The following is a 24,833-nucleotide window of genomic DNA, read 5'->3' as shown; positions in this document are numbered from 1 at the left end:
GACAGCCAGTGCCAAACGCCGGAGATTAGTACAATTGCCTTTGGATTAAGCGAGGAACAATGCTGGTGTGTTTACAAAGCTCTCTCTGCACTCAGCAGATGTGACGTCAGAGACAGGCCATCAGATGGTACGGCAGGGTGCACATCACACCCCGCAAACCGGCCACACAGTGAGAGGGTGACCTCTGTGCGATCGACGTGACCTCTTGTTTGCACTGATTTGAGTGTGTAAAAGTGAAAAGGTGATTTTTATGGAATTGTTCTGCCTCAGTTTGGTTTTTGTGAACAGAAATGACGTAATATTACTTTGCGTGGGGCATCACGCTCGCAGATTCTGAGGCTTAGGGCTGTACTACTGCGAAACTGTACATTATGTGTGGTTATCTTAACAGTATATATAAAAAAAAAGAACGTAAACAGTGTCCACCATCTTTGCTAACAGTTACGCTAACAGGACCAAGTGTCACTGGTGGGCACGTAACAAAGAAAATAATCAAGATATTTCTCAACTCAGGGGAAACTGAGGTTGGGGAGCACACATTTTCAAAAATACTACCCCTTATTCTAGTAATACAAAGCTAAATGCAAATTGGTGAAGTATTCCTTTAAGTCTGAACTCATTCCAGTTTATATCATTTCATGTCAGACCTGATTGAGGGAGTGTTTGTGTGTATACACCTGCAGAGCAGGGACGACTGGGGGCAAGAAGCACTTATCCCGTTGTGTTTTCAGTCATACTCCATGTACTCAATGTACTCCTTTACTAGCACAATGTTGCTGTTGCCTCCGTCTATCCCGACATAAAATTAATCACTTCCTGAGTGCAGTGTGGAAAATGTTGCCCAGGCAACGCAAGATCTAAACACTGCTATACTGAGAAACACAGAGAGCCGCGTTGAGCTTAATCAGCATTGTGTGAACTAATTTGACGAAACGATTTGAATGTAACACACATTTGTTTACATTAAAAAAAAAAGGTTTTATGCCCTGCAGTTTAAAGTCATTTATCAAGCAATATCTGCTGGGTCACAATGGCCTGGGGGAAAATAATGGACCAAGTCATCCATAATGAATATTTGTAGCTCCAGCATTACAGGATTAATAAGACACAAAATCAACAGCAAATACAGAGGAACAAAGTTGTAGGGGGGGAAAACAGCTGGGAAGGTTCTGCATTTAGTTGAGAAAAATCAATATTGAATTTAGATTTGGCAATTGATGGTAGGTGACCGTCCCACCGAGTAAGATCGTACAGTTAACCACATGCCTGGCTAATGCCTTTCGAGGACAAATTGAGCCAATTTAAATTGCACTGTGGGTCAGTGGTGGAAACACTGAGCCTCAGACAGAGTCACTAAATCAGGTCCTATCTGGAAGAGGGCGACTGGTGAGGTGAATGAGTGTGTAGGAGAGACAACCATTAAAGAAAAGGTGCTTCATCAAAAGTACTGCAGACTGGATGACAACGAGGACATGACTCAAGACTCTCTGAGTCGACCAGACTTTTGGCTACATCCATTCTACTGTGTTTTCATTTAAAAACTCAGATGTGTATTGAAATGAAAAACAATCGGCATCCAGGTGAGTGTTTAAGCTCCATATGAGAAGAAATCGATATTAAACTCCTGAAAATGTTTATTACATTAACGTTCAGATATGCTGGACATGCACCGGCCAGGAAGTGGATTCTCTCCTCTGCTACAACAAACTAAGAACAACATTAACCCTTTGACACCTAAGCCTCAAAATGTCCGTCTGGACTTTTTTTTTTGCTTATTTTAACCATAAAGGGCCAGAAAATGTGCTTTTGCCCAATTTTCCAGAATAAATTTCAATATCTGGCAGTTATTTACAATCTACTGACATATCAAAATAGTGCATTATCAATTTAAATGGAAGAATTGAAATTTAAAGAGTATGTATTTAAAAAAAAACATTTGTTTGAGTCTTTGTCCCAATGAGCAAAAACAGGCCAAAAAATGGAAACTATGAATAGGCTTTTTTCCAACTCTCTCCTCTCTAATTCGCCAGCTCCCTGGAACAGTATGAGTGAAATTACCATAATAACCACACATTTTATTTGATGTGCAACTTCTCAGTTTTCTGTTTTCCTTTGCAGTTTTTCCAATAACAGAAACTGTTGCTTAATTACGGTAATGTGTCATCTGCGATTGATGAAATCCATTTGTGGCTGGCAAGAACGACAACTCCGTATGAATGCAGAAAATACACGTGATCATTTACAAAGATTTCAGTTTCTGCCCATCCAGACTAAAAAGGCAGCCCTGGGGTTTTCAAACAAAAATTTTCAAACTAAAATGGAGCAACAATTTTACACTTTTTGGGGCTCGAGTGTGAACGACAGGTATATTGGAGTGTTGTTTTTTTTAAATGAAAATGGAGTTACGTGGATGTAGCCAAGAGATTTTGCTATTCAGCGTGAGGTGATAATAATAAAAAAAAAATAATGCAAAGTGAGACCCAAGCACGCTGCCCCATGTGAGTAAGAAAGTAGAAAATGAAGCATGGTAGGAGAGACAGAATATTCCAAACTGCACCAAAGGGAGAGGAAAACAGTGGAACATACTGCAGGTGTGGATGGAGATGGTTTTAGGGGATGTGAGGAGGGGACGGGGGTAACAGAAAAAAAAAAACCGAGATGCAACAGAGGCACCAACCTTTCTTGAAGGCACGTGGGGAGTCTGAAAAATCGCCTTGGCATCAGAAATGAGCAAAAGGAAAAAAAAAAAACAAGAAGAACGGAAAAGGGGGAGGGGAAAAAGAGAAAAAACTGAGAAAGTGAGAAGAGAAAGGCAGGATTATCAAGCTGTTAAGAGTAGAAAAAAACCCAAAGCCTAGCAGGGAAGTGTCAGAAAATAAATTTGAGAGATTTCCAAACTCAAAAAAGGGAGTCATTTCAGAATTGGCTAGCTCTGTCTAAGCCTTCGGGGATGTTGGCATGTATATTAAATGCTCCATGGGGACGTGTAATTTCCCTTCACTCTAGCTGGAAATTCTCCATCCATCACTTTTTTCCTCATCTTGAGAATTCAATCTTTTGTTTGGCATAAATGTGACAAAGATGAAAAAGTGCGACTGCTCTTTTTTTCCTCCCCCCAGAGCGTTTGGCTTCAATAAAGCCTGAGGCTTTGTGCATTTATGAGCTTACTTGACTAGTGCTGTGTTGAAGGGATGCCACAGGGAGCTGTGCAGCCACAGATAAGTCCAAACCAATGGCTTCACAGCACACTTTCATTGGCATAAAACATACTGTAAACCTATTCTTCCTCATTGTGCAGCACTGCTGGAGAGCTTTGTCACCAACGTCCTTCAGAAAGACTCAGTGTCTGGCGTTTTTTCCCCCCCCACTCCACACAGCACTGCCACTGTGTTCATTCACGATGCTGCTGTTACTGTGCCTGACGCTGGATGTGCTCACCCTCCGGCTCTGAGCGCGACCCCAAAGATGAGACCTGGAAGGGCCGGTAGGGTTTGCCCTCGGACACGGGGACTTCCACGCTCTCCTCTGAGGACATGGTGACATCTGGCTGCGATTCAGAGATGGACGTCAGGAACAGATCCAAGTCGGCTTTCTGCTCCTGGAGCAGCTCGTCTGTGGGGAAAAAAAAACAGACAGAAAACTTATTGTCTGTTTTTTAAATCTGCTTTTGTCCCACCCTACCCACTGTAATGCCACTCAGTGGTTTGTGAACAGTTCATTTTGAAGCCTCAAGATTAACTGCCTAGGTAAACATGTGCCACATCTGCTGTCAATCACATTATAGTCATATGAAAACCATGCTTTATCATCTATTGGACTCAGAGTTTACAAAATGGACACTGTATTCTAGTGAAGAAAACATTAAAAGGACCATAAACTCCTCAGAAAAATGTTAACTGATGCTATTAATCAAGTGAGAAATAGGTGCATCTTCTCAGACACTCAACAGCCACTTTATAAGGTAAACCACTTCAACTGCACAAATATATGTTTGAACATTATTTTTAAATATTTGTTCTGGTGTCTGCATTTGGGGCCTGCAACGACAAATTCACTAATGAGTCATTGTGCATTAATGCACTCACCAGCCACTTTATTAGGTACACCTGACTAACTGCTTGTTAAAGGAATACTTCACCGATTTGCATTTAGTTTTGTATTACTACAATAGGGGTAGTATTTTTTATTTTTTTAAATTGTGCTTCCCAACCTCAGTTTCCCCTGAGTTGAGAAGTATCTTCAATCTTTTCTTTGTTACATGCCCACCAGTGACACTTGGTCCTGTTAGTGAAGATGGCCGGGACAAAAATATTATCCCTAGTATAGAAATAAAAAGCTCAATGCAAATCGGTGAAGTATTCCTTGAAGGCAAATATCTAATCAGCTAATCACATAGCAACAACTCCATGCATTTAGGCATATAGACACGGACAAGACAAAATGTTGACGGATGGGCTGGAGTTCTTCAGAAACTGCTGATCTACTGGGATTTTCATGCACAACTATCTCTAGATACTGTTTTCAGGGAATGGTGCAAAAGATAAAAGATAAATTATCCAGTGAGTGGAAGGTCTGAAAATGCCTTGTTGTTGGTGCCAGAGGTCAGAGGAGAATTACAATTTTGCAATTAGTGTAGTTGCCTCTTGATGGTCACTCAGGAGAATCCAGGTTTCAGGCACTTGGCTTAATTATCCAGACGTGGAAACGTCATTCATCTCTTTATACAGTCTACGATTCTGCCACACAGGCTTTCTTAATAACACACCGAGCTCTGTGACTACCTCCGCTGGCAGTAAAGACGGAACATTTCATTGCATTTGCAAGAACAGCAAGGTGGAATAAAGGTGGAACATTCCCACCTTCAACAGACTGTGTAAAAGGAGCCAGCCCTGAGTCAGCCCTGGCACCAATTCACAGCTTCATCAATAATTGCCTACATAAATTTTTTTCTACAGTCTGAGAGCTGCTTGAGAACGAGACAGTTGTTCCCATTTCGGCTAACTACCAATTAGTATCTTATCTGAGAGCTGTTTTCCATGGAAATCTGCACATCTCCCAACAGGATGCTGCGTGGTGAAAACTGTGACCCAGTTCTGTCACTGAACCCACTTTAATCTGTGCTGTGACACCCTGCTACGCCTCCTTCAATGAACCAAAGGAAAGAAAAGAAAATAATAATAATAAAAAAAAGACATATTCCCTGTGTGCCACCGAAGATGAATACCAGCTCCCAGCTTTAGATCTAATTGTAAAAATGAAAGCTGCTGTGAACTGCAGCTGAATTATATTCCCCTGCACAAAGGCACATTAACAAAAAGACCCTTTTCCCTCTGACTCTGGAAACCGGTCTACTGGTCTCCTCCTGTATTTCTGTTTCCCTTCACACTAAGAGAAGCTTGTGAAGAAGCTACAGAGGAATTGTGATGCGCCGACTTGTCTGGCACGTGTGCGAATCCCATGCTGTTTTCATTTCATTTCATTTTTATTAATGCACACCACCACTCCTCCTCCTCCTCCTCCTCCTCCTCCTCCTCCTCCTCCTCCTCCTCCGTGCTGCCTGCCTGCCTGCCTGGGGCTTTCGACTTCACACGACTCACCGATTTCATCCTGAATCTCCTCGGCCACATATGGAACTTTGTAGAGCAGACAGAGACTCTGGTTCATCCTCTCCTCGATCACACGCAGGTGGGTCATCACCTGTCAGTGAACAAAAGCCATCATGTTACCAGAATCCTTTGGTCGTGACAGAATAAAAACATCTAAGTTTAATGTATGAAATTCAATCTGTAATATTCGCTAAATATGTTATTTCGCGATGTGACACAATGATTATAAGATAATCTGTAAATCCCTGACATTGGAAAGGCAGGATTTGTTTCGCATGCAAATGCACGCATACTATTTTTATGACAGACGACAAATCCATTACTTAAATGATCGTTTCAATGCTAATCCTGTGATGACAGCTATTAGTAGAACGTACAGAACACATCGCAGCCTCATCCCCAGCAAAATCCCCATGTAACTCGCTCTTTTGCTCTCATTGTCGTCTGTGAAGTTCCAAGTTTTTGTCACCTAATAGCATCGCAGATTACAGACGTGGCTCTCCGCCACTTCTGTGCGGAACTGCGCGGAGGAGGCTGTGCGACGCAGGGGGAAAAAACACGGAGGTGCAGCGGGATGAAAGACACGAGCGCGGGGAGATTAAAACACATCCTCAGAAATAGGTGTCAGCAGGAGGAGGAGATTGACTCTTAAAACCCAGAAGATGATAAGAACCAAAGAAGGGGGAAAAATGATGACAATGATAAGAAAAACAAAGGTTGAGGGCTCTGATGAAATCCGTTCAGGTGGACAAGATTAAACATTCTAATGACTAATTCTCTTCTATCTTGACATTCAAACCTAAAACTACGTCGGCTCTCTTATAGTCCATTTCATTTGCTCTCTCCAGTTTAGATTATTTCATCAAGGACCACCAGTAAATGCAGTCAGGAGAATTGTTTTTGTGTCTGGCTCCAAGAACAGGTTCTGAACCTGGGACTTAAAGTTTAAATCATGCACCTTTAAAACATGTGTATCTTGTATTTACTACTCGACTACAGACTGTGCATGATGCAGCTAAATGTGACCCACACCTCGGTGGGTGTGTAGGCAGGTGGCTGGGTTGTTTTTAACAATATTGAGGCTGCAATTAATGATTATTTTCATGATTAATGGATCAGTTGTTTGGTATAAAATGTCAGAAAATGTGTTTCCCCAACCTCAAAGTGATGTCTTTGACATTGTGAATGACTTCTTTGTTATGTAGAGCAAAGATAACCAGATCATGTGTTTTAACTATTAACCAATCAAAAATAGTTCACAGTTAAATGAGTAATTGATTAATTGCTGCAGCCCTATACAGAAAGGGAAATGAGTAAAATTGCATTATGTGCCCGTCGACACTCTCGAATAAAATATTGATATCGGAAGAAAGAAATACTTTATATTACAAACTTGAGGAAATACAGTGCAAACTGTTCTCTGCTCGAGATACAAGTTAATGTAGAAAGTGAGTTGTTCGTGTTCATAAATTTTAACTGAGGTGTCACAGAAATAGCAGGAAATTCCTCCTGGTAGTGAAGACGAAGCGAGACTCGCTCACAGTCAGCCGACATGCAGACATGAAACGAGCTGCTGTGTATAATATTCAAATCAGCCTTGAACTGACATGACAGGATCTACTGCCTGTCAGTCCCAATGATCACCACTATATCAGTCTGGGTTAAAGGGGGGAAAAAAAAAGTCATTTTTTATGCATTCTTCCAGTAATATGATGCTTAGGGAGGATAAATATTTCCATATTCCTATTGCCAAAGTGCTTGGCACAACATAAAAAAGCAACCAACCACTGACAAAAATGACCAGCTCTTGGCAGGTAACGGTTGTTTATTTGCCACTAACATGATTAGCCACGGTTTTAATCTTCCGACATGAGGCTGCAGTGCAGCCGCACCATCGACAGATGGCACCAATGCACCTTTCTCATTACGCTGCAGCCTCTGTGCAGTCCTCTGCGTGTTTGACATGCACACGCACTACGGAGATCACATGTCCAGATTTCAAAACATCAAGCCACCTCTGTTGACCTAGACAGGTGAGGCTTTTATAGAGAATAACCCTGATCCCAGGGAGTCACATAACACGGTTATATAAAGCACAACAAGCCTGCTATTTACTCGGGATTGTTTTATAATGCCCTTCTAAATCACATGTCAAATCCACAAACAAGTGACAAAAAAATTACAGAATTGAACTTGCTGCAGGAACAAACAGGGACTCGGCTTCACAAACAACACAGTCTGGCTTCTCATGACTGGGCACAGAGGCTCACTACCACCTCCCAGATCCCTTTCAATATCTGTCACCTCTCCTCCTCCTCTCCCTCCTCCTCCCTCCTCACTATATGTTGTTTCATCCATCTGCTGTGTTATCTGTAACGGTGGTGAATAACTATAAATGGTGTCGAAGGGCACTGACACGCGCAGGCGAGTACATCAAACAGAAGAGTGTCTTCCAGCCAAATCCCATGCGCAGGAGCTCAGAGTCCAACATTACACAAGACCTGCGCAATTTTAATCTTCGGCTGAGGCTTAAGTGAATGAACCACCCTCCCCTCTCCAACCCCACCCCTCCTCCTCCACCACAACCACTCAGCTCCACTCCCTCCGTCACACAGGCGCACACACACACACACACTCTCTCCTCCCGGGCTCCGACTCAGAGAAACACACACTCTTTTCTTCCTCCTACGCACTTAGAAACAGGACAGAGGCTGAGACATCATTATCCTTCCCCTGTCAGAGCAGGAACAGGAGGAGTGTGAATTCTTGGAGTGGCTCAGCGTGAGGTTTCACATTTTACTGAAACGGCATCTCATACAGTACGTCGTCTTACAGGAAGGAGGGCAGGAAGGAGGCGCCAATTAACCAAATGGAAGTATACAGACCTAAAGGACTGCACAGTGATGATTAACTGTAGAAATCTACGTTAAGCCGTTTTCCAGTGTCTCAAATGTTGTTTTATGTGCTTTTAGATTAAGAGTTTTAGGGGCAACAGGGTGATGCAGTGGCTTCTGTCTGTATGTGGGGTTTACATGTTCCCCCCGTGTGTGTTTTGGGTTCTGTGCAGGATGCAAAGTGGGGATTAAGTTGACAGGACACAGTTAATTGACCGTATGAATGTCAGCATGATGTCCAGGGTGTATCCTCCCAGCAGGGATGAGCCAATAAGATGCTCAGTATCCGGCTGATAGTGGTCAAACTCACAAAAAATACTAGAACCAAAGAAAATCACAGACCTGTGACTTCATCTGAGCAGCCTTCTCGGGATCCACAGCCAGGACGTGCTGGTAGTGTCGGATGGTGTGCTGCCGGTCCTTGTTCTCGGCACGGACGTATCGTCTCAGGGCCTGCAGGATGCGGTGAGGCTGAGGGGCGAATGTGGGAGAAGGAGGCGTGGTTAGTCGTGTTGGGTGGAAAAACACCGGCGACATGCATATTACCGTGTTTTTATTTGAAAAAACAAACAAACTGTGTCTAGACAAAAGTTCAGAGGTTTCACAAGTAATCTGTAGAGGAAGGTTACACTTTCTCTGCAGTTGTTTGCTGAGATTTCTGTTAAGAGACTAATGATAAGGTGAAAGTGAAACTGAACATTCAGTAAGTGAGTGAGTGAGTGATAAGTTAGGTCTCTGTTTCTGCAGCCCCAGAGTTTTCAAACACAAATGCTGCATTTTTTAGATATCTACAGTTTTTGGATGGCAGCCACATCCAGAGCAGAATTATAGCTTTTTTTTTAAAAAACAAAACAAACAAAACCCCAACAAAAACAGATTAAAGTGGATGTCGCCACAGCCTCTCATCTATTTAATTTATTCCTTTTTAGGTAGAAAGTCCACGACTGGGGAAACTGAGAAAAGACACGGTAGCAAACTGTGCTGGCAAATGGATCAAACGGCTACGAGATGAAAGGAATTACACAAAACAAATACATTTTAAATAAAACAACGCGGGGATCAAAGACGACGGTTCAGATGTGACTGACTTCATGCTCGCGTCGGGATTTGTTTTGTGTGATTTTTCTGGCTGCAGCAGTTCGGCCTCCTCGTGATGAAGTGCAAGTTGGCAGAGGGTCCTTCATCGGGATATGAGATTAGCCACAGGCCGTAAGTAGTGTGAGGCCGAGCGAGTGCAGCGTGACAGATGTGTGCGTACGCGTTAATGTGTTTGCACACTGACAGAGGAGAAGGAGACGCAATGCACAGATGGGGCCCGACATAAGGAAATGATAAAATACGATCTCAGACGCTGCCAGTGCTGTTTACCCTGGGGGGGTCGGCCTGCAGGGCAGCCAGGTAGTTCTCCAAGGCCAGCCGGCGGCGGTCATTCAGCATGGCCTCCACCCGGGCGAGGTGAGTCTCGACCAGCTGCTGCTTCTCACTGGCGGCCTCCTCCTCCAGGGACTCCACCATGGCTTGGAAGTGCTATAAAGGAAATTATAAGCAAACATAAATATGTGCTTGCACTTTAAGCAGCATAACACAACAGAGCTCCTTGAGAGGAAAAAAAAACAGGTCTCCATTTCACACTCGTCGCCTCTAAGGCTTGTCAAGGGAGTTGGGGGCTCATTTAGAAGTCTCCCCATTCAGAGTGTGCCCTAATTTAGTGTGAGAGTGATAAAGATAGTGCAGCCAGGGAAAGGAGATATTTAATGGCACAGGCAGCAACAGATCTAGTGCCTGTAAGCCATCACATCTCACCCAAACAAAGGGACAAAGAGGGGTGGGTGACTCCCAGGGGAGAGGATCGGTGACTTACCTGGATCAGTGTCTGCCTCTCGGCTTTGGGCAGGTTCTTCGCCTGAAGATCAGCCTCCTCCCACTCCCTTCTTACCTGCAGAGATCGAGACACGGGAGTTAGGCAAACGAACCAATGAGATGCAAAGTGGTCGACCGTTATTAAGACAAAAGGGGTCACAAGGTTCGACCCCTGAAACAGTTGACGTGTGCCAAAAAGAGTCCTGTCGAAAATACAGCACACTGGAGTCTCAGCGGGCCTCATCCACTAAAAACGGGTCAGCCAACAGTCCGTTTAGTAAGATATCATTTAATTATGACCTCGCCGGTCGACATACAACAATATTTTAGTGACTTGTACATCTCCCAGATAACAGATGTGCTCAGCCGCACACGAGCAAACACAAAGCCCATGAAGGCAGGATCGATAGAAACATACTTGGTCGCTGAGACTCATCGCCTAGTGGGTCAATACTATTTTTTTTGGGGGGGGGGGGGGTTTGAGGCTCTTTGTCCTGAGTTCCTCCCACCAAATGATCGAGGACCGTCACCGCCGCGCTTCAAATGCGAAAGATGAAATGCTGAAAACTTAAGTGTGTTTTTTAAGGTTACACTACATTAACATGTTTTTACGACTTCTTCAGCTAGGAAGTGACGTCTGACTTCTATTGCAAATGTTACGCACCATGAGCTCTGAACTGGAACAAGGAGGCTGTTGATGCTACATACAGAAACTCTGGGCGAATGTGTTTGCGCTTAAAGGCTCAACGAAAAGCCTCTAGCAGACTTCATTTCCCAGAATTCCACACCTAACTTCCTAAATGACGTCTTAAAGGGACAAGCTTGTCCTGTAACAAGGTCAGGTGACAAGCAAGCATCAGACTTTTTTTAGTTGACTCAAAATAATGTAAATAATATCTCATATTTCAAAATCAGAATCGGTGAGAAGCAGATTTGATAACCCTCTCGTTAGCAACGCTTGACCTTTCAAAAACAGGGTCATGTACGCACAGCTGCCGTTTGAAAACGGCCAGTAGGAGGTGCCATTTGTCTGTGAACTGCGCTGTGATTGGTCAACGATTCCCCGTTATGGGTCAGAAGAAGGTGCAGAAATCTAATTCTCTCTCACATCATTAGCTTTACATTATGTTGTCAGATTATAATGGAATTGTTGCTCAATACAAACCAAAAATATGCTCAGCTATAAAATCATCGTTACCCTCAATGAAGTGCATTTATTTCTTTTCTTTTCAAAGTTTTATGCCCTTCAGTGTTTAAATAGGCTCCAAGTATTCAGTCACAAACAGTAGAGCAGTTATTAATTAAGAAAAATAATCAAAAAACAACAGCCTCATGAGGAGAGTTATGTTTCATAATTTAAAATGCTTCTCTGTTTTTTCTTTTTTTAGGTATTTACTGCAGGTTTTGCCATATCGTCTTTGTTTCTGGAAAATTAAGCAGAAACTTCTTTAATTTACCCGTATTGATAATCAGTACTGCGGATAACGTATTACGGCTTTATTGCAGGAGGAGCAATAAATGTCTCACTTATTGCCTCCTTTAATTAGAGGAGCTGTGTCCCGGTCTGTCCCCGTAACTCACCCTCTCCATGCGATTACGGTGCCTTATCTCCAGCTGCTCCTTGGCCCTCTGGAAGCGACTGTGCTCCTTGTCATCAGCTGGAGTCTCAAAGTAGATGTCCACATCATCGGTGGGCTGAGGTGTCGGGGGCACGACTGCAAATTTGGAAACAGATGGTAAGTGATGGTGCGGGCAAGATGACAGCCTGGCAGAGTGATGTGCACGGTGACAGACAGACAGACAAGGCAAGACGAAGATAGACAGATGACTTAGGACAACAGGGAGAGATAAAGGGTTGAGAGTGGAAGTGAAGTTGGACAAATCCTCACAGTAGCACTCCTTTCCCTGGGTTCCCTCCAACCTCGGTAATTCTGATAAATTTAACGGAATCTGACAGTCTTTCCTCTTCAATTCTTTCCGTCTTCCCATCGGCTTTCTGCTGACAGGCCACGTCTCCAGCACTAATGGAAATATCTCAGTGTTTGACAGCTGGGTCATCGAGGACTCGAGGACACACAGGACTCACTCCCTGCATCGCTGCGGCTCGCGGAAACACAATCGCGCTCCCAGCCTCGCAAAACAGGACGGGACCTCATCGTTCCCCCCCCCCCCCCCCCCCCCGCTGTCAAAAACAGGACGTGTGAACGGATTAACATATTTCCCCTTCAGACCCCGAAAATCGTTTTATTTTGTAGGGCAAAAAGGAAAATGGCAATGAACTGTGTTCGAACTGAAGGAGGAAAAAAAAAAGAAAAAAGGAGATGCTCGCTGACATAATGCTGGTGGGATTTTAACCAAAGTAGTGGTGGTGATGCTGTGTGTGGACAGACAGGTTGTTGACAGACAGACAGGTAAAACAATGGGAAGCAAACGAGGACGACAGAGAACTCAAGAAAGCATGTTTGAAGTCAGCGGCACATGAACGAACAGCATGGAACAATAAGTAGTGAAAGTTGTATATTTTTGGAGTTGTCGGTTTTTTTTGTGGGTGTGTGTGGGGAGTTTTCATGATTTTATTCTATCAAAAACGTCTCTTAGAGTAAAAATAATAAATGTAGCCTTTAAGAGTGAATTGTAACAAATATGAATAAATCAGAAAATTCCATGAAAACTAAAGGAATATTTTACTTTTTTATCAACTTGTTGTTTTACACACCAAATGTGGTCCCAAATATGTTACTTCATAATAAAATGAATAGAATTGAATGTATTACTAAACCAACAGTGTTAATAAAAACTGTGTACAGTGTAAACTGAATAATGATTAAACCCCCAACATAAAATTAATCAACAACTGATTGTATGTTGTTGTTTTTATTCTTTATTCAAAAAAATTACACAAAATAATCCATTTCAACTTTCTTCAGAGTTAACTTTCATTTGTATGTTTGTTTTTTTTTAATTGGACTGGCGACGATAACTGATTATTAATTCTTTGGCACTAGGAAACTGTGTGATTGAAGTTGAGTATATTATGAAATATAGTGTAAATAATTAAATAAAACAAGTAAGTCGGACATCATACGATGAAAATAGTGATTGGCCTTCACATGTGTCAGTGGAATAATAAAACAGGGAGAGAGAGACGTGGAGATTGTTGCAGTGGGGGCGATGTGGTGACAGCGGCTGAGGTGTGGGAGATGAGTGGGAGCAGAACTAAACCTATATGTTTCAAAAAGCAGCTTTCAGCAGAGAGTCTGCAGCAGAGAGACAAACAGATACAGAGAGAGAAGGGGCGTCGTCAAACCACCCCGCCCCGCCCCCCCCCAGTCACATGAGACTTACTCAGGCGCTTGCACACGGCCATGCAGTATTCCTCTGAGTCGAAATTGTTGCGGTTGCCGCCGCAGCCCCCGTATATGAAGCGCACACATTTGCGCTGGCTCATGTCGAAGTGCCAGCGGGGCTTGGAGGCACGGCAGGGGCCGGTCTCGGCCTCCAGGGTGCACACCGCTGTCAGGGGACAGCTGGTTAGATCATGTGGCCACGCTTGGCATCACTTCACTCTACTCTCGACTACAAACACTACTTAACCACGGCTACATCTACGTTTAAACAGATAATAATATAATAAAGGAGCAACTGCTTCTTTTTTTTCTATATGCGATGAGAAGGATTCAGCAGCAGCTCCAAACAAAAAGGGAGAACGTTTTGACCTTGTGCTCTCATAAAGCAGAGCACTACTGTACATCGGGAGAGCCTGATGCAACATGAATGAAAGGGTAAATGCCAATGCATATAAGGGTACTTCAAAAAATTCTTAGCCTTCACATGGGGGAAAAAAGGAGCAGAACCATTTCTAGTTAACGGTGTGGCAACCTTTGAGAAGGTGACAGGTCACATCCGTTCTTTCAATAACGACGCGCTTCACAGACGTCATGGACGCATGGGAGCTGTGTTTTGATAATTCATTTTAGAAGCTCCAAGGTTTGGGTTGCTCAGCCGTGAATGAAGCACTAAACCCACAAACATCTCTGGCTTCTTCTACACAGTTTTACACGCTGCATGTCACACCATACTTACCCGACCTGGCACTTATTTTTGCTTGTTTCCCAAACTAAAATCCCAGCTGTGACCTTCTTCCACACTGGGATTGCAAAGCTTTACCGCAAAAGTGCACTGATCATGTCTGTCATGACATTTCCTGGCCAAGAACTTTCTGAAATACCCTTGAACAGTGATTTAGATGTAAAAGGTGTGATTATATCTAAGTGGTCAGCAAACAAAACAGTACAAACCTTTCACTTCCTGCAGAGTCTTGTCCTCGTCTTGGCTCTCCGACATCCTGCCGCTTTCTTTCTTCTCGTCCTCGTCCTCCTTATCCGCCTCCTCGTCCTCGTAGACGTAGTGGTACTCCTCCTCATCTTCCTCCTCCTCCTCATCTTCATCCTCGTCCAGTGGCTCTTCCTTCTGCGTGGGCTGCTCCTCGGTTGGTGTTTCACTGAGGGAGGGAGTGAGGGAGGCAGAGATGAACGAGTGAAGGGGTGGACAGCGGGAAGAAGAGTGATTTATCAAACAAGCCAGAGCAGCTGCCGTAGGTCAATGTCACACACTTTAATTCATCCAGATGGCCCGTAATACCTGCCCTTCACAAGAGAGCGGATATTTAGGCGGCCATATTTCACGGCCATGCCGTGATCATCAGATTCTGCCCGTCCCCGATTCACATCTGCCCACCTGTTCTCCACAGCGTCCTCCTCCTCCTCCTCCAGGTCGTCAATCTCCTCATCCTCTATCTCCTCCTCTTCGTCGTCCTCCTGCGAGGGCAGGGGAGGTGGGGCGGCGTCCTCTGCGTGCGAGGACGGGCAGCAGACGTACTCGGTGCCGTGGAACTTGTCGATGCCGCAGGGCAGCAGCATGCCGTAGGTGTGCAGCACCATGGAGCTCTTGGCACAAGCCTGACAGGGCAGAGAGGGAGAGCAAGGGGTGAAATCTCACAGAACGCGGCGAGGGGCATCTTCCACTCCGAGGCCGTCGACTTTAGCTTTGACAGAATGATATGTGTTTAACATTTATTAATCAAGACAAGGTTACAGGCCTACAGTGCATCGCGCCAGATAGAAGAGCGAGTGAGTCACAGAGGAAGGAAAGGGTGGAAGTTAGAATACGTCAGGAATCAGGAAATCCTTGATTTTACTGCCTGACAAATCCGAAAGTTGTGTTTTCAAGACCATCAGATTTATAAACCTCTAAAGGCCACCACATGAGAACCCTTGGTTTTCAGTCAAACTTGCACTTTTGCTGCAGAGCCAATAAATATGAGACCAACAGACGTGATTAGCTCTGTCAAAAGAAGGTGAATAAATGTGTTCACCCTTTAACACCTAAGCCTCAAAATGTCCGTCATTTTAACCATAAAAGGGCCAGAAAATGTCCTGTGAGTAAGTGCTTTTGCCTATTTTTCCATAATAACTTTCAATATCTGGTCATTTGCATGTTGAAATAGTTTAAAAATAGTTTCAATAACAATTTCAAATGAAAACAAACACTGTAGTTGTACACAAACACCAGATTTTGCATGTTCAATTTAGAAATTTGAACAGTATAAAACACATTTGTTTGAGTCTTTGTCTCAATGTCCAAAAACAGGCCAAAAAATGGAAACTTATACACAGGCGTTTTTCCAGCTCTCTCCTCTCTGGTGACAAAGAGTGAAATAACTGTAATAACCACATGTTGACTTTGGCGTGTCATTTCTCAGCTTTCAGAAACCGTTGGAACTTTTCTGATAGCACAAAAATGTAATTATGGTAATGCAAAGTGCGCAAACATGTCGTCTGCGATGCGCTCGTGTTTCTCTCTCTGGTACTGCCTTTACTCTTCCAAGCATATTCATTCATTCAAATTATATTTATTCATACTGTATCTTGAGTCCATACTGTAAAAGTAATAATAATTGAGTAATAATTATGGAAATTGTATTATGGTAATAATACCATCTTGTCTCTACAGTAATGCTACTTCCAGCTTGACAATAACAATGAAAATAGTGGGGTAATAAGGACATAATATTATAGTAATACCATATTAATTGCAAAGTACTACCCCGATAATATGAATTATTTTATGCTATCATCAGTGTAACACCTTTACATTAAAATGTAATAATGTTGAATTTCTTCCTCCCACACTTTTTCTGTTGATATTACTAAGCTATTACTTGCTTATTACAGTAAAATGAAGCCAGTATGACCATCATTTTTCTTCCCATTACAAAATTATTACCACACCATTAGCATATTGATATTGTCCTGTAATCTAAAGAGTTTCTGGTCTTTCTAAAAGGAACTTAAACACGTCTGTGCTGGACATGACAGCAGATCTGTTCAACCTACAAATCACATACATGTCGCATGTTTGTATGTGCTTGGTTTTCTAGTCACATACTGTGGCGGAATGATTAATGGGGCCAAACTCCCAGAAGGTTGCGTCGTCCTTTAAGCGACGTGCTACTTTTTTCAGCAACCCTGTGTTTCATGTTGTAGCCAGGAGGTAACAAGTGCAACTCCAGTCTGACTAATTGCTGCTGGAAAATCCACTAGAGCTGCTGAGGATTAGCTGAGCCACTCTGCTTAAGAATGTCTCTGCAGCAGTTGGTAAAGGAGGGGTATGTATATTTCTTTTTTTGTTGAGTGATTTAATTTGGCTCGAATGTCATCATTTTAATATTAACGGCATGCCGTGTGAGGCTCAGTCCATTTTAAGGCTGCAGATGTGAGTGTAATAGACGTCAGGGAAGAGTGCGACTCAAGAATCACGAGGCAGGGACACAAACAGAGGCTTGACAGGCTTATTGAGCTGCTGCTCTTACTGTCATGGTTCGAGTGGCCCCCAGGGTCTCTCTCTGTTGCTGCCCAGGGGGAATTAGTTGCATTAGAGGCACAACACTAATCTGATTAGCAGCTGAAATGTGAGTGCTCCCAGACAGCCTGTGATCAGAGGGCCATGGAGACTCACACAGACAGGTGGAAAGATATTAGGGAGGAAAGAGGAAAGACAGTAAAGTACTAATGTGAACAGCGTGACAAAAGAGGACGGGGATCGTAATTGGGTTACTTTTCTTAATGCCGCAATATTAAGCGGATGCATTAGGCTGCCTCTCGCCACAGGACATTTCTTTTCCACCGTGGTGCTATCAGTGAGACGCAGCCTCCCACTGCTTCCTCTGCAACTAATTCCTTCCTCACCTCTTTGGCCACGCCGTGCCACTGCTGGTGGCTGACGCACATGTCCATGCGCTCCTTGTGGAAGAACTTGCACTTCTCCGGAACCAGGAGTACGTCGCTCACGAACTCTCCCACTGTAAAAAAACCCAAAAACAAATCAAATGCACCAATTATTAGTCAAGTTAGTCAAACAAAAAGAATTACATTTGGTTAATCCTAAAATCTAAGACACAAATCTCTGACAGACTTGTTTTGTAGAAGCCTCGGTCCATCCTGTACTGTTGTGATCAACTGTTTCTAGATCATTACCTTCCCTTTTCCATCTGGACAGACTCAGGCTCCCCAGAGCAAGAACTAACAGATATAGATCTTTGCACATTTCTTGGTTGCACTTTATTGACAGTACTTGCACTTTGATTGGGATTCGGTTGTGTTGTGTCCTTGTTTACTGTGTTCATCATTGATTTTAAACGTTTTTGTACACCAACTGCAAAAGCAATTTCCCTTTGAGCGACAATAAAATAAAAAAGAAAAAAAAAATCTGAACTGAACTGATGCGAACCACATTTGAAAGGACGCAGTCTTCACTTATTCTTAATATAAAACACATTCACGAGGCACCGAGGGGTTTTGTGTGAAACCACAGTGACATTAACCTCTGACTAAATTCCAATCATATGGGTCGAAGTGAATATTTATGCAGATGTAATGACATCCTCCACCGTGTTTTTATTATACCGCGTTCTTAAAAAACACATGGTGTCGCCATGACCTGGGTGTTTTGAAAACCAGTCCGAGTGAAATGTTTGTATTAAAACTTCATTATTTCCCTCACGGTAAAAGCGAGACGTTGCATTCACGGGGCTTTTAACATCAACACACACACACTTCAAATCAAAACCAAACCTCGGTGCCACATTTTGAAGCGTTCATTGGGAGTATTCCTGTTTGTTCGAGGCAAGAATGTGATTTGTGAAGTCACAGTGATCTCGACATCCGACCTCCCGCTACTTAAACCGAACCAGTTCATCCTTGAGCACGACTGTACGTTTGTACTAAATTTGAAGTAATCCCCTCAAGGCATTCCTGGGCTATCATGTTCACAAGAACGGGGAAGACGACCTGAAAAAATAATGCCTCCAGCCAGTGGCTGTCGCCAGGAACAGAGGATTAAAAAAATTAAATAAAATAAAAATTGCCACAGTCTGAAACAATACATCACCTGCTGCGACTTAAAAGGAAAAGCTGATGAGATGAAGAGAAAATGGGCCTGGTTCAATAATTCATAACTGCTTGGTCCATTAAAGTTCTCTGTAATTCTATTACAGTTAGATACAGGGGGTGTGGCACTCTGACATCGGCCCCAGCACCTGAATCCATCCATGGCTCTGAAGCAGCATCTGTCAATCAGCTATGTAAATAGCAGTGAGTCAATCGGGACAATCGGGTTTCATTCTGCGTCTCTTTTAAAAGCTCTGCTCAGACTCTTCCTGTGAGCCAGTGATATCATTTGCTTGATAAAATCCGATGTGATCATGTTTTATTCATAGAACGAGCTCGAGCTGACAGGAGGGCAGATCGGGAGAAACGGAAGACTTGAAAGGAATCTGGCGGTTTCCTATGAATAGCTTCAAACCCTGTGCGTGTTTGGGTCGAAAGAAAGATTAGAAAGGACGGTGACTGCTGATGGGCTGGCAGTGTGACAAGGCCATCAGGAGAAACAGATGGAAATCCAGAGCGAGGCAAAAACAGACGGTTTACAGCAGCGTCCAGCCTGAGATGAGTGCGGTGGATAGGTGGGTGGGTTGAAAAAAAACGCACGAAATGAGGGTCTGGAGGTTTCACGAGAAGCACCGGGATCCGTCTCATAACTGCACATTCAGTGGTCTGCCGCGACCTCGGCCCGAGGCCGAGCTGCTGGAGGGTTCTGTACAAGCAAGGCAGAGGCAGAGGCAGAGGCAGAGGCGGGGGGGGGGGAGCAGTGTTTTGGAAAATGAGAGGGTAGCAAAGAAAGAGCAGAGCGGCGCTGGAAATAGCAGAGGACTCGGCAGCTGCTTCTCATCTCCGCCCTGGAGACACGGTGACACCCCCACTCACACTCACGCCTGGCCCTTAACCCTCTGCGCCCTCGCTCTGCTGCCGCTTCCAGACGTGCACTGAAAGGACGATGAAAAATATCTCACACAGTACAATGAATTACTAACGCCACATTTGAAGGATGTAAAAAGTCATAAAAAGGTTCATTTAGCAGCCGAATATTGACGTGAACGCTACGGAATTGAACACACACGTAGGGAAGTGACGTTTTTTTTCCCACCATTTTTGGTCACAGTTTAACAAGATACTGTGCACAAACAGAGCGGGTTTAGCTACAGTTCTGCTCTCTGTCTTCCCCTTTGTCTATCAGCAGCACCTGCAGCCTCACAGCAGGAGTCTGATCTTCTTCTTCTTCTTCTCCCCTATTTCCATTTCCACATCTTTAGGATTTTTAAATGAAGCTTTTCTGTGTGTTTTTGCATTCAGGTAAGACATATTTTTTTAGGAACAAAGACGCCTCGGCGAACAAGGAAAACCAAAGGCAGCACTTGTTGTAGGAGCAGCAGGTGCAGCGAAGAGGGTTTTCACATCGTTACAGCATGTGAGGAGGAGTTACACCAACTATGGCGCCAGTGCATCTTTGAGCAATATTTTTAGACATGCCAAAAAAGTCCTGAAGATAAACTGAAGAAACCTCGTCTGCATTTGCTCATTAACACAAAAATTAACCACAAATACCTTTTATGGAACTTCCCCTCTCAGTTGTAGTGAAATCTCGTTCAAGTGGAAAAACATTCTTATTTTTTTTTAATTCAACCTTTATTTATCCAGGAAATAATAATAATGAGAATCTCTTTTCCAAGGATGTTCTGGCCTAAATGAGCAACATAAATATAAAACGAGCGATTAAAACGTGGAGCGAGGTTGGAGGTACAGTAAAGTACAACTTCTTATAAGCATTACAACTATTTCAGCTATTTTAGACAATAAAACACTAAAATACTAAAAGAGTAAAACAATGACACCGACTAAAAACCAGACAAAGACCCCAACCTCTAATGGACCAGGTCTTTTTCCCTGACTCTGTCCTCACCATCGTGTCTTTTGCTAAATTTGCCATTTTTGTCTGAAAATGTATTGTTTTGAGGAATTTGCTGATAATACTTCTGCTTTATACTTTATACATAAGTCAATTGTCATATACATTGACTTACTGTACTTTTGGTGGTGATTAATTACCCTCAGGGTGCAAAGGCTAATATTTTGGTGCTTCCTGTGCGTTAGAATCTGAATTTTCCATTCGCTCTTTCAATGATGGAGTTGCAGTAAAACAACATCCACGACTGGATTTTTATTTTCGGCTGAACTCTATAAACGGCTATCTGCATGTGACTTGCAAATGAATGAAAAAGCAGATGGCTGACGTATTTCTGTCAATGTTTTCCACCTCGTTTGCTCTCCGCATGGAACGGTTCACCTTTGAGCGACCAAAGACGGCACAGAAGTGATCGGATAACCAAGCCCTGAAATCTTTGTCCCTCTTGTTTACAGAGAATACTTGTATTTAAGCGACTGTGTCATTCTACTCGTGTTTGCTTCTCTTCCTTTACTCTTCCTCCTCTTTAACATCAAAGAAGGAAGAGTGCGGTTGAGAGAGAACTTATACGAGCTCCACATCCTGGACACGGGATACCAACTGATTCATTACCCCTCTCTCTCTCTCTGACTCAGTCTCACACACTCGCAGGTCGCTTCGACTGTGTGGTGGAGTGGGTTTCATGCATGTGCACAGTCACACTGCAGTCGGTGATGGATGGTGGTGTTTGGAGAGCAGCTGTGCCTCACAAGCTTCTGTGTGTGTGTGTGTGAAAGAGAGGGCATATCCTCACCTTTCTCATGTGGCCTCCTCTCCACCTACTCTATTCATCCACCCTTTTTTTAACCTTCTGTCTGTCACTAACTCTCGACAGTCCCCGGAGTGGCTGCAGTACAAGCATCCAGGGAGTGCGGAGGTACAGGAATACACCCGGCGTGCCGCTGATACCCTTCACTACACAGAGGGAAGGTGGCGAACACACAATTATTATGCACCGGCCCAAGTTGTGCTTGTTGACAATCCGGCTATCGAGTTTCAAGGGCTCTCCACACACGGGAAGCGTGCTGTAATGACGTTCGGTGTAATCACCGCGAGATCTCAGAAAATGCTGTTTAGCGCACTTGATGGATTTAATCTGTAATATAGCTGACCACTCGATAATGACACACTACAGTATATGTGGAGAGTTTGAGGTAAAAAGAATAAACTGGCAACAAACATAAAAAAAAATACATTAATAATGCATGTGAGCTTTTTAAAAAGTCACTTTAATCAGAATCAGAAATACTTTATGAATCCCGCCGTGGGGGAAATTGAATATCAAGGGTATTAAGTTTCCCCTTGTGCACTTTGATTTTGGCAGATTTGCACCACAGATTGTGCCTTTAAAAGTGGAGGAAATGTGAGCCAACGTGCACCGTGAAAGGATTAACATGGAGGAGACGTGACTCAAAGCAGGAGGGCACTGACGGTCGGTGTTACAAAATGGAAAGAGCGCTTCTGAGATATAAAGCCTGGACCAACATTGCGTTACTTGCCCGAGCTTAACCTCTTCACGTCTTCACGTTACAGAATCACACCTTGCTCCACACTTCAGGCTCACTTTTCCCACCCGACACATTTGGAGGGGTGACGGAGTGCAAACAGCCAGAGGTGTGGTCCGCTCAAACAAGTCTGAGTTTGTGTCTGTTATCGACTCGTTCCCGATCTGATGATATCACGCGCCCTGCCCTTACAGTTACATCTACAGGCTTAGTCAACAGGAAAAACAAAGCATGTGTCAGCTTCTTTAAATGTCACTTATTAAAACTCCGCCTCTGGCCTAGTCATGACTTTACCATTCTACTTTTCCTTCTTTTTATTCCACCGTGTGTTTTATTTGCATTTATGTTTAGTTTATTTTAAAGTTAAAACAGGGTTTGAACCACCCTGGTTGTATTTCACTGTTTTATTTGCATCGTTTTCTTGCTGTATTTGCTTTTAAAATTTTATTTTCCTTTTATTGCTTTGAGTTATAATCCTTGTATGAAAGGTGTTAAACAAATAAAGTGTATTATTATTATTATTGGTATATATTGTGATTGTTGTTATATTAATAACTTAAAAGAGTTCATATTAACCTAATACTATTCAGAAAGTCAGAGATTATTATAACAGCATTGCTTTTAGCTACCAAAATATGAATGTTTTAGAATTGTAATTCTATCTTAAAGAGGCCTTATGTAAGAAATGTTTATTATTATGCCATAAAATGACCACCACATCTCATTAAATGTGTTAAATTTACATGATGCCTCTCTGGTAACGATGGCACAGCCAGTAAATTCATATAAAAAAACCTCACATCAACAGCTGACGAGCACAAGCTTTTCACACGTTTGCACTTGTATAACTAGTGTGACAATAACAATCTTAAATTGTGAATGTTTTTTTTCCCCTGATTTCAGCTCTTTGAATGTGAATATGATCTTGTTTTTTCGCCGGGTTGATCAGAGCTGCAGCGACGAGGGACCAGCCTGACCCAGGAAACCGGAGAGCCCAGAGGAACCACTACTAACCGCTAGGCCACCGTGTCTGTATGACGGTAAACTAAATATCTTTCCTGGTTTACTGGACAAAAAAGGAGACATTTGAGGATGTCATCATTTCCAGGTTTGGGAAATATTATAATTATAGGTCTGTTTAGCAGTATTTTTGACAGTGCACTGCAGTGATTATTACATCATGGAGTCAAATTCTGTTGTTTGTGGACATGGAACACGGGATTCGTGCCTCTGTGTCTGAGTCAATGCATTAAAGATTAGACACAGTCTTTCAAACCTTATCTTTCTCCTTTTTTTTTATGTATTTCTCCATAGAACTTATTCATATAAAGCAATTAACTTGACATGGCTGTCAGTCTGGTCCTTTTTAATCACACCCTTCAAACACTAGCCCACCTCCCTTTGGTCGAGTTCCTTGTCTTTTTTCTGATATAATTTATGCACAGTGATGAATATTATGTACAGGCTTGACAAATTACAGGCTGGCAAGGTGAGTCACAGCGAGGTGACAGAATCATGCAGCGTATTTGATCAGAGGGCCCCGCAATTAAGCCCCTAACATGCTCCATTACATAATTAAGTAGAAACCTTTGTAATGGCTTCCTCCTCGCCAACACCTTCTGTTTTTCTCTCTCCTCCATCTGTCTCTGTTAGTTCAGTTCAAGCAAGGCCCAGCAGAGCAGCATTTTTCTTTAATTTGATGGAGTTTGAACTCACACTGCCTTTAACAATGATGACAAAAAAAAAAATGTGCAAAACCAAGCAATGAAGCCATTTTAAATTACACCAGGAGCAGTAATGGGCTCGTTTTAATTAAATGACAGTCACGGCGCTGTTGCTGAATCACGATGAGAGGTCTTTTGTTGTTGATTGATGCAACACGGTCACTGAGAAGACGGGAGCACAGAGGCTATCAGGTGGTTATGCAGAGACAGAAACGTCTGCAGGATGGAAGATGAGAGCACACTGGGGGTAATTCTGCGAGTCTCCCTCATTTGTATTCCTCTCCCGGCCACTGAGTGGCTACTCCAGTTGTGGTGTTTGCCGTCCCATGAATTTCCCCAAAGCCTCCTCTCCACATTTGCCAAAAATGCTCTTGAATTGTCGCCCATTTCACAGTCCAGTGCAACGGCTAATGGCTTTTTCATCTCGGAGAGCGTCACAACTCAATCAGCGCGATGCTTTTGGACAGAGGGAAAGGTCTGCAGTACAGAGGAAGATGTTTTTGCTCCTATGAACTATTCCGCTGTTATTACAATCTCCGGTTTTGGCGAGTCGGGGAGTACGTAGGCATGCAAGGTTCTGTGGATCTATCTGACATTTAATAAAACAGAATACAGCCATGTTGCCACTTGTGATTACAGTAATGCAGCAGGAGTCAGAGCAGGTAGAGAGGCGTGCATGACAGCGCAGGAGAAGAGAGGAATAGGGAGTAATAAAGCAGGCCCCCTCTCAGACCTCCTTCTCCCTGACCCTGTGTGTCTGTGTGGGTTTATGGCCACTGTCTGCGGGGGAAAATAAGATTGTACTTTATTGCTCAACAAGCCTACCCAGCAATAATAGCTCCCCCC

At 43.3% G+C, this 24,833-nt stretch overlaps 1 protein-coding gene across 5 annotated transcripts in view; it reads right to left on the bottom strand.

Moving 5' to 3' along the window:
* The window catches only part of aplp2 (amyloid beta (A4) precursor-like protein 2), a 66,064-nt gene that overhangs the window by 6,332 nt on the left and 34,899 nt on the right, over positions 1-24,833 (bottom strand). For 2 of the 5 annotated variants that reach the window (XM_058633683.1, XM_058633685.1), the window contains exons 4-14: positions 17,608-17,720; positions 15,098-15,318; positions 14,659-14,861; positions 13,706-13,873; positions 11,942-12,075; positions 10,362-10,436; positions 9,869-10,027; positions 8,843-8,971; positions 5,598-5,697; positions 3,439-3,612; positions 2,678-2,713 (exon numbers count right to left, since the gene is read on the bottom strand). In XM_058633683.1, the coding sequence (XP_058489666.1) occupies positions 2,678-2,713; positions 3,439-3,612; positions 5,598-5,697; positions 8,843-8,971; positions 9,869-10,027; positions 10,362-10,436; positions 11,942-12,075; positions 13,706-13,873; positions 14,659-14,861; positions 15,098-15,318; positions 17,608-17,720 (1,512 nt within the window). The remainder of the gene's footprint in view (positions 1-2,677; positions 2,714-3,438; positions 3,613-5,597; positions 5,698-8,842; positions 8,972-9,868; positions 10,028-10,361; positions 10,437-11,941; positions 12,076-13,705; positions 13,874-14,658; positions 14,862-15,097; positions 15,319-17,607; positions 17,721-24,833) is intronic. The other 3 variants (XM_058633684.1, XM_058633686.1, XM_058633688.1) reach the window with 2 other exon arrangements.

The sequence above is a fragment of the Solea solea genome, chromosome 7, assembly GCF_958295425.1.
Source record: "Solea solea chromosome 7, fSolSol10.1, whole genome shotgun sequence".
Classification (NCBI taxonomy): domain Eukaryota; kingdom Metazoa; phylum Chordata; class Actinopteri; order Pleuronectiformes; family Soleidae; genus Solea; species Solea solea.
Note: the sequence above shows the minus strand (reverse complement) of the source record. Positions and strands in the feature narration are given on the sequence as shown.